Source organism: Typha angustifolia, chromosome 9, assembly GCF_048772165.1.
Source record: "Typha angustifolia cultivar Huaian chromosome 9, ASM4877216v1, whole genome shotgun sequence".
NCBI classification, from domain to species: domain Eukaryota; kingdom Viridiplantae; phylum Streptophyta; class Magnoliopsida; order Poales; family Typhaceae; genus Typha; species Typha angustifolia.
The window spans coordinates 2872593-2882512 of NC_133247.1; the positions used below are offsets into that span (position 1 = coordinate 2872593).

General features: G+C 41.9%; 2 protein-coding genes across 2 annotated transcripts; one reads left to right on the plus strand and one right to left on the minus strand.

The window, feature by feature from the left end:
- The first annotated feature begins 827 nt into the window (after positions 1 to 827).
- Positions 828 to 2097, plus strand: LOC140767712 (arogenate dehydratase 1-like). Its single transcript, XM_073107717.1, has one exon. The coding sequence runs from the start codon at positions 845 to 847 to the stop codon at positions 1952 to 1954; it is 1110 nt and encodes a 369-aa protein (XP_072963818.1). The 5' UTR covers positions 828 to 844; the 3' UTR covers positions 1955 to 2097.
- Positions 2098 to 5530: 3433 nt separating this feature from the next.
- Positions 5531 to 6632, minus strand: LOC140767119 (probable xyloglucan endotransglucosylase/hydrolase protein 32). Its single transcript, XM_073106912.1, has one exon. The coding sequence runs from the start codon at positions 6477 to 6479 to the stop codon at positions 5808 to 5810; it is 672 nt and encodes a 223-aa protein (XP_072963013.1). The 5' UTR covers positions 6480 to 6632; the 3' UTR covers positions 5531 to 5807.
- Positions 6633 to 9920: the final 3288 nt, after the last annotated feature.

Consider the following 9920-nt stretch of genomic DNA (forward strand, 5'->3'; position numbering starts at 1 on the left):
ACTAGGTTCTTCGATCTGTGTGGGCTATCGATATAGCATCTTTCATTCCACCTTGGCTGCTGAAATTGTTGGATTGCATGAGGCTCTTCATTTCCTTAATTAACGTAGGATCATGCACCTTATTATCAAAATCGACTCACTACTTGTTGTTAGACATCTGCTGCTATCATTGATGACTGCTTGCATATTTTATATGTTATTTCTTTTTTATTTTTGCACCATATCTACTTCAAGGCTAATAAGTCGACTGATTGGCTCGTAAATTACGGTATAAATATAGCTCTCAATTATACTTGAGAGGATTTTTTTTCCCTTAGCTTATATCTCTTTGGGCTGCGGATGTCGGTGGCACTTACTGTAATTGGAGAAGCCGATTAATACATTGGTCCTTTTTAAAAATAAAATGAAAGAAAATTGCAGCCACTTATATTTGCCGCGTTTTAAAAAAAAATGAAAAAAAAAATTCTTACGGTTGAGGGAAGAAGGTCTTCCGGTCGCCGAGTCGGAGAATCCGTATATATTTGCCGCTCCGTCGCTCCGCCTCCGTATCAATAACCGGGCACTGCTTCTTTACATAGCTTATCAGCCGCTGCCTAAATTGTCGCTTCCTGGTCCAATTTCACCTTCACCTTCACCTTCACTTCTTACCTAACCAATGAGTGCCTTTTTAAAACATGCAGGGGCAGTTCGGTCATATCATTCCCAAACCAAACTTCTTTTTTTTTCTTTTGTCTTTATAAAAGTCGAAGAAGTCCCTCGCCCACAACCACTTTGCAATTTCCATTACCAAACCCTTCATCTTCTCGCCCCCCTCCCCCAATTCCCCCCAAATCTCACCACCACCATGGCTTGCTCTCCTTCTCTCCGCCTCCCCACACCTCTCTCCCCGACCAAGAATCCACGGAGCAGCCCCTCTCCCTCCTCCCCCTCCTCGGTCATTGTCTTCGCCTCCAAGATCAACGGGTCTTCCGGCCAGATCAAGATCAACGGGTACCCCAGCCAGATCAAGATCAACGGATCCCCCTCCCCCGGCCAGATCAAGATCAACGACTCCCAACCCCTCCGCGTCGCCTTCCAGGGCTCCCCGGGCGCCTACAGCGAATTCGCCGCCAAGACGGCCTGCCCCGACTGCTCCACCCTCCCCTGCCGCGCCTTCTCCGACGCCATCTCTGCCGTTGAGCGTGGCCTCGCCGACCGCGCCATCCTCCCGGTGGAGAGCACCATGGAAGGCACCGCCCTCCGCAACTACGATCTCCTCCTCCGCCACGACCTCCGTATAGTTCAAGAGATCAACCTCTTCGTCCACTACTGCCTCCTCGCCATGCCCGGCGTCCGCCCCGCCGAGCTCCGCCGCGTGATCAGCCACCCCATGGCCCTCGCCCACTGCGGCCGCGCCCTCTCCCAGCTCGGCCTCCACCGCGAGCCCGTCGAGGACACCGCCGGCGCCGTCGAGATGCTCCGCTCCCAAAGCCTCCTCGACACCGCCGCCATCGCCAGCCCCCGCGCCGCCCTCCTCTACGGTCTCGATGTACTCGCCCATGGCCTCCAGGACGAGTCCTGGAACGTCACCCGCTTCCTCATGCTCTCTAAATCCCCTCCGCCTTCCTCCTCCCCACCTCTCCACAACCCCAAGACCAGCATGGTCATCGCCCACCGCGGCGGCTCCATGATGGTCCTCCTCAAGGTCCTCTCTGCCTTCTCCTCCCGCAACGTCAACCTCACCAAGCTCGAGGTCATCAACTCCTCCAACGAGGGCGAGGCGCCGGTGATGATCCTCGATGTCCGCGGGAGGGGATCCTTAAGGGCGTTTCCCCATGTCTTATATGTCGATTTCGAAGGCTCCGTGGATGAACTAAATGTGAAAGACGCCATTGATGAGATCTCGAGCTTCTCCGTCTTCGTTAGGATCTTAGGATGCTACGCCGGCGATCGTAATATCTACGACCTGCAATGATACTAGTACTGCTACTACTACTACTTCTTTCCGGGTTAGCTTCTCGTTTTTGTACAAAATAATGCCGAGTTATCTCTATTTCCATATGTATCGCTGTAAAATTATATTGGTTAATGAAACTTGTTAAGCTGTTCTGTAGCCAAGATTCCATCCTTCTTTTCTTTTTCCTCGATCAATTTTTCTTAATTAGATCGAGCAGGAATCTGGAATCGGATCTCATGGAGATGAGAGAATCTTTCATTCGCAATTATTGATCTTGGTAGTTGATTACAATGGGATTGGGGTCTACTTAAACCGCACTATTTGATCATGTGCAAGTAAACACTATTCTAATGACTAAATTAAGCTCCAGCAGCGATAAAGTGGGAGATTAAGTAGTCTCTTCTGATACCAATTTGTTATGGTAGCGATCGGAAAGGGTGATGGGCAGCCGATTTCCAAACGCCCACAACCAAATTCAACAGGATAATAAGAGATTATGATAAATTAAATATTAGCAAAGTTAATACTAATATTAAGTGAAATTCACAATTAAAATGGTAGATGTAGAGATTTTCTAATAGTCAATCAAATGAAGAATAATAACTTGGATGGCATTTGAACACTAGTGGTAACACATCCGAACACTGTGACCTTCCAAACTTTCGGCTATTCTAACATCTACCGATTTGTTATGTGAAATAGGACGGCGGAAGTGAAGAGTGCTCTCTCATAGGGCCTCTCCTCATGCAAAAGTCTCACCACCACAAACCCTAAAACTAATTTATTTATTTATACGGCTGACTTGAGACTGAAGGCCGTTCAAACGGATGGACGGTATTTGAATGCTCGTGCACCGTTACAAAAACTCCTTGCAGAACTATTCGAATCGATGGATGGCATTTGAGCACTAGTGGTAACACATTTGAACGTCGGTGGTAACACACCCGAACACTGTGACCTTCCAAACTCTCGGCTATTCTAACGTCTACCAATTTGTTATGCGAAATAGGACGACAGAAGTGAATCCTCAATCAAACACTAACAATCACAATAGAATAGTAATGAACAAATGCAATAAAAATAAGGAAAATTACAAATATGATATCAAGAATAGAGAAATCTAGAAATTAATCTAATCATGAATAAATAACTCCAAATGCAAGTAATCACAGAGAAAAGAAAGAGAGACGAGATTTTACATGATCAACGATGTGCTTATATCTATTAGCAATATGCCTACGTCCACAGACGATACAATATTAATTTCACTATTTGAATCCAAGTACAAAGAATTTTTCAAACTCCTCTAAAACCTCAATTAGGTATCTATAGAGATGATCGGAAGAAGAAGAAAATCATGGGTAGTTTAAACGAATGGACAACGTTCGAACATTTGTGGACTGCTGCAAACACGTTATGCAAACTGTTTGAACGAGTGAACGCTTTTTAAGGCCAGTGCACTATTGGAAACTCGTTCGAACGTTTTTCGAATACCGTAACTTTTGAAACTTTAGGTTATTCTCGTCAGAACTCCGGCTCACAAAATTAAAATGACAGTAAATTTAACATGTTCGTACAATTTTTTTTTAAATTTCCAACTAATTTTCAACATATATCACAAAGTGAAAGTTGTACTGGAGAGTTAATTCTACTCGAACAACAAATTAACTACCAATCGGTTTATGGAATCTAACAAGAGCACATGGTCTGCAGGCAAGAACGCGGAAAAATAAGTAGGTCGTCTCAAATTAATGAATCAAATATTGTTAATCAAAAGAGTATCTACTACCCTTACGTCATTAGATTTAGATCACACAAACTTCGGTTGGTTTTTTAGTAAATCTCAACCGCGTGGGAGAGCGTTAGGTACGACCCACTCCAATCGCCCCCACCTAATTCCTTTACATTTTTCTATTACATATTTCTCTGTTCCTTTCATTGATAGCTAAGCTAGTCCTCTCTCTAAAACCATCTAATAGAGAAGCATCCACCTTCTCTCTTCCTTCCTTCCTTCCTGCGGACAACTAACGAAAAATATGTTTGAAATAAATTTATATATGAATATGAATAAAGCCTCGAGTAGTCTGCATGTAATTAGTCAATAAAAAGTTACGATCTGAGAATAACAAGTCGTAGTTGTAGTCCGGTATATAAAGGAATTTGTATGCTGGCTGTGAATCATATGCTAAATTTGATCTTCTAATTAGTCTACATCCTGCACTCCCAAACAAGAATCTTAGCTTTCACTTGCAAATTCCATGTGATTCATGAACAGGAGATTCTATAGCGAGTGATGTCGAAGCACAGGAAGAAGCCATCTTTCCTACATAAATGGACATTTTATTTCCCACCAAAATAAGGGGAGGCAAAGCGTATTGACTCTCAGATAGATACGTGGACGTCGTATCAATTGGGTCACTTAACATCAAGAAAGAGAATAGTACTCTTGAGGGCCTCGTGGATTCAACTCAGTGGCTATTATTGATCAATAGCATTTATAATTCTGAAACAAATTCTCTTCCACATAAAAATAACTCCAAGGGCTGGCTATCTACCCATGTGATCTTGATCAATCGCCTATGATAAGCAGTAGTGGGAATGATAAGAAAAGCGAACGCATAACGTATTTATGCCCACACGATGACTTGCTGTTCACTAGAAGATCTTTAACTTATGGGTTCAATTATTTCCGGATGTTCTAGAGAGAGAATCTTAGCATTTTAGCAAGCATCACTATGATGATTCTATGGTCCCATTGAGCACTGCTTCTAGCTTCAACAGTTTATTTTTTGCTCAAATTTTGGAACTCAGATGCAAAGGCTCAGGACAATGAAAGCCGACATCTCACATCTGGTCCAACCCAACAGTGAACAAATAAATAGTTTCATTGAAATCATGGAGATAGTTACGATCACAATGATTATACATAACCCTTTCTACTACTACTATAAGAAACATTGCCGACGGTAATATGCAGCGAGAGTTGAGATCAACATACGTAGATAGATATATAATATCATTATATCTAAGACTTAGTACAATACATAAGAAGAATGAAAAAGTAGAATTAATTTTTTTTTTTTACATAAGTCCGCACGTTTGGCTACAATAGCAAATATAACCGTGAAAGCAAGATATCAACCCATATAAGATACGCACAAAGATCTTTAATTTAGTCTGCATCTCCGTCGCTATTCTACATTTAAAAGACACGGGCCATCTAATTCACCTCGGATGTGGTCCCATGGTAGTACATGTTGTCAAACTATAAGCATGAATCAGTGGGTTGCATTATTGCCATGAATGGTGTCCAAAGCACATCTCGCTGACGCAAATTAGTACATTATATGCTTTGCTTATAATGCACCCATATCAGTGGCTATAACTATTTCAGGTCCCATTCATTCGTCTAGCTTCCATCATTCCTCTTCGAAAGCACCACCTAATGTTAAAGATTGTAATCAAATCATAGCAAACAACAACCAAGAATAATAGACAAGATACATCGTTTCTCTCTCTTCTGTGTATGTAAAAAATCTCTTGTTGTCAAATGAATTAATCTCGCGAGCTTTCTCTGAAACACACGCGCACAAATGCAGTTCAAATTAAACCTCGTTCCAATTCTAAAAAGTAGGATACATCGACTATAAATAAACTAAGAACCAATACTCAAACCACTGGAAAAGTTCACCTTTCTCACACAAATGAGGTTCGAGTTCAATTATCTCGAACCACCTCTGTTCAACCATAACACCAAGAACCACAAGATCAAGTCGAAAGACTGACACCAAATACCTAAATGACAAAATAGCGAAAAAGATTAAATTTTGAGACAAACCCCATTCCTCAAGGAATCTTAAAACATCTCAAATTATTTCTTCTCTTCTTCTCCTTCTTCTTCGATCACAACATTCTCGATCGGAACCCTAACGTCCTTATACTTGCAAACATAGGGAGCATCAGACCCAACGTACTCCCCTGTCCACCTCCCCTTGTCAATATAACTCGCATCCCAGACTGAAGCATACAAGAACATGGGCTTCTCCGGCCATGGCTCCCCTTCCTTCCTCTCCTCCCTACGCACCACCTCCCCGTCCACGACCCACTCAATTAATTCCGGTCCCCACTTGATGAGGTACTCGTGGAAGTCCTCCGAGGCGTCGAAGCCCAACTGGTGGATCTGCTCCCGGCAGCCGGATCCGACGGTGTAGAAGTTAGTCTGGACCGATGTGTTGTCCTTACCGAGGAACTCGAAGTCAATCTCGTCCTGGGACTTGTCGCCCTCGAGGGAGGAGAGGTAGATGTTGTAGTTGAGGCCGCTCGTGTTGCCCCCCGGGCACCGGATCCGGGCGCCGAAGGTGCCGTACCGGAAGCGGGTGGTGGAGCGCCACCGCGCACCGCCTCGGTGGTCGAAGGCGACGTGTATCTCGGCGGCCGAGGGGTGATGGATGCAGGCTTCGGGGCAGTAGTCGACCGCGATCTGGTTTAGGATCGTGGTGCCGTGGTGGTGGTGGTGGTGGATGGTCGGAGGGGCGTCTGCCATTTGGGCTGGATAGCGGATCTGGGAGAGTGGTGGTGGTATCGGTTGGGGGTCGAGTGGCAGGATGGAGATTTGGGACGTGGGATGGTTGGAGTGGAACAACAGACAGCGATTAGTTGGCGTGGTAGCGAGATTGGATGAGAGAAAGGTATAATTTTACGTCTGGATCTTGTCCAGTGAATGACTGGAGATATCCGGTGCTTGTCTTCTCCACTCGTTGACTGTCATGACGATTAAAAGACGCAATGCGGGGGTAAATTGGACGCATCGTACACCTCAATCAATAATTGTACGTTTCGATCGGTTCAATTATACTCATCATTTATCTAAGCTAACGATTTAGATAAAAGTCATCAAGCTAAATAAGATAGTAAAATAGGTAAACTGTACTTAAAAATGGGACATATATGTTTGGCCAATAAAACAGTCAATTGATGAAAAGTAATCCTAATAATTTTCTGTCAAGAGGAGTTATGATGATTTGTTTTTTAAAAATACTCAGAAGCATTTGATGAGACGGTTGAGGAAAATGCGAGAAGACTAATGCGTGAGTGGGCATTGCTCAATTTGTCTAAAATATTAACATTGTAGTCCATTTATTATGTAGGAGGACTTTTGGTGACTTAATTGGCCCTGCCCAATTAGCCTCTTGGGTCATCCAATAATTGAAACGAAAAAAATGACAGACAATCATATGCTATGAGAAGTGGATTTACATAGATGAGGAACTTGCTTTGCTAGAGTTTTAGTAATTTTTGGCTCCACTCATCTTAATGGTTTTCTTCATCATTGCCGTCACTAGCAAATTTTTGGCTCCACTCATCTTAAAGCCTATCGAAGCTTAATTCGAGCCTAAATCATGGCTTGCGTGCTTGAGTTTATTTTTTTCAAAAAAAATAAAAAAAAAAGAATTTATATTATTTATAAGGTTGGTCTAGACTGAGTTAACAGTGAAAGAGGAGAGCAAGACGAAAGAGAAAAAAAGATTAGACTCTATAGACTAAAGTATAAAGAGTAGAGAGTAATAAATACCTCTATTTTTTATTTTTTAAAACAAAATTAGAGAAATTTCTTTGTTGTATTTTTGTATTGTTTAAAAGCATTGATTTTTCTTAAATACAAAATCAATTAGGCCGCACAAAGTTTTAGCTAACATGTTAAACTATATAGTCTATGTTTTAAATTTTGTGTGTTATTAAATTATTACTTTAAACTAAATATTATTGAGATAAAAGCTAGTTATCAATTGAAGTGAGCCAAGCGGTTAAACTAATGAACACTAGGTTATCAAATGATTTTCTTCTTAATCATTATTTGAGATCGAAGTAAACACTACTGACTTTTTTGATAATAGATTATATATATCTACGGTCGGTATAAACTTCGTTCATGTCTGATACAACGAATAGCCGCTCCTATTTGCAGGTGGGAGGTGTCCTTGCTCCAGCAGCGGACTTGAGAGAAGCATAGCATACCCCAAAAACGATCTAATGGGGCTCTACGGCCGTAGGAGGCCCCTCAAACTCCCGCACTGCGGCTAAAGAAAGGATAATGAAATGCCGTAACCATCGCATGGGAAGACAATCCGGCATCTGCGGATCGATTGAGGAGGCTTCTTCTCCTATCTAAGGCACGCCGCAGGAAATCATCGCCTTCCCCATTCGAAGAGGCGTCAGGCGGGGGGCTTTCGACGGAGGTAAGCTCCAATGTCTCTACTCGCCCTCGCCCTCGCCCTCGCCGTCTTTATTTTGGCAAGTTTTGACTTGAAGAGTAGCACCGGTGCATATATAGCTCAACGCCTCTTGATAATACCAAATTATAAATGAGAATGTCCGCGCGGGTCCATCTAAGTTGTGATTTGAAAGGGCCTCAGCTTGGCTGCTACAGGCTTAATTTGACGTAGAGCATCGTATCATTAATTACACCTATAAGAAGAAATTATTAAGGCCGAGAACAGAATTGAGAGTTCTTCGCTCTTCAATGTGAAAATGGTCAGACCGACGAATAGATCAAAATTATGCGTGAGATCTGGAAGCGGAACTCGTCTGGATCTGCTCGTTGGTGGCAGCTTCGCAGTCCTCGGCGTACCTGTGTCGGGCGAGAGAGTTATTGTTCGAGGCGGGAACGAGGGAGAGCTCGTTGTTGAGCTCCTCGAGTGACGCGAAGACAACGCCAGTGATCGGGAGAGTGTTTGCTTCGCCGCAGGCGGCCATCGCCACCGAGGGTCCAATTTCCGGTCCTTCTTATTCTTCGGAGACGAAGGAGAGGGGAGGAGGCGGCGGCTGGAGATGGCTTCTTCTCCTCCAATGGAGGAGACAGAAGGAAGAGAGGGGTAGAAGCGCGTAGAAGCATGATGGCTTCGGAGACGAGGGAGAAAAGGTTAAGAGATTAGTGAGCCGCGCGAAGTGGGAAAGAAATGAAGCGGAAGAGTAAGGTAAAAGAGGATTTGGTAAACCCCGTATAAATTTTGGCTCCAAATAATATTACAAATATATAAGGTGTTAACTGTAAATGTCTTTAGATTTGTTATAGTTTTTTTTATTTAACGCCCCATATTATGTGATTTTCCAGTGCGAATAATATTACATAAACGGAGGGTGCTAAATGTCAATGTGTTTAGTTTTGGTAAAATTTTTATTTAATAATCCATAATTGTGTAAAAAAATTTATTTAAATAATATCAAAGAAACATGAGGTTCTGATTATAAATGTCTTTCGATTTGAAGAAGTTTTCATTTAATACCCAATATTTATGTGAAATTTTGCTTCAAATAATATCACAGAAAAATAAGGCGCTAAATATAAATGCCTCTAATTTTTTGGCAAAATTTTTTATTAACAACCATATTAATATAGATTTACGATTAATACTGTCGCAGAAATATAAGGTGCTAAATATAAATGTCTATAGATTTGGTAAAGATCATACACAATTAATATGCTAAATATAAATATCTAATTTTGCCAAAGTTTTTAATTTAACATCCTATATTTGTAAAATCTTGGTTTAAACAATATTGCATAAATATAGGGTACTAATGCGACTTTTGGGTTCAAATAATATTTTACAAATATAGAGTTCTAAATGTAAATTGTCGAAATTTTATTTAACACCCCTTATTTTCTACGATACCCGGTGCTAAATGCAAATATTTTTAATTTTTGGTAACGTTTTTATTTAAGCCCCTACAGATATGTGAAATTTTGTCTGAAATAATAGCATAAATACAAGTTCTAACCGGGACTTGTCGCCCTCGAGGGAGGAGAGGTCCACACGTTCAGCCTATCAGAAAGAGCTGAAGCAAAACGAGGTCAGATTTTTTCCGGAATTCTTTCTTGTCAAGTTCAAATGGAGATGCTAAAATGGTTGGAACTATTTGAACACGACGTTTTTTGGCAACCGAGACTGGAACTTCGACTTCTTCAACTCATTTTCCGAAAATT

Bases quoted from the DNA above. Each gene is read 5' to 3' on its own strand.
- LOC140767712 (XM_073107717.1), top strand. From the start codon at position 845: ATGGCTTGCTCTCCTTCTCTCCGCCTCCCCACACCTCTCTCCCCGACC.
- LOC140767119 (XM_073106912.1), bottom strand. From the start codon at position 6,479: ATGGCAGACGCCCCTCCGACCATCCACCACCACCACCACCACGGCACC.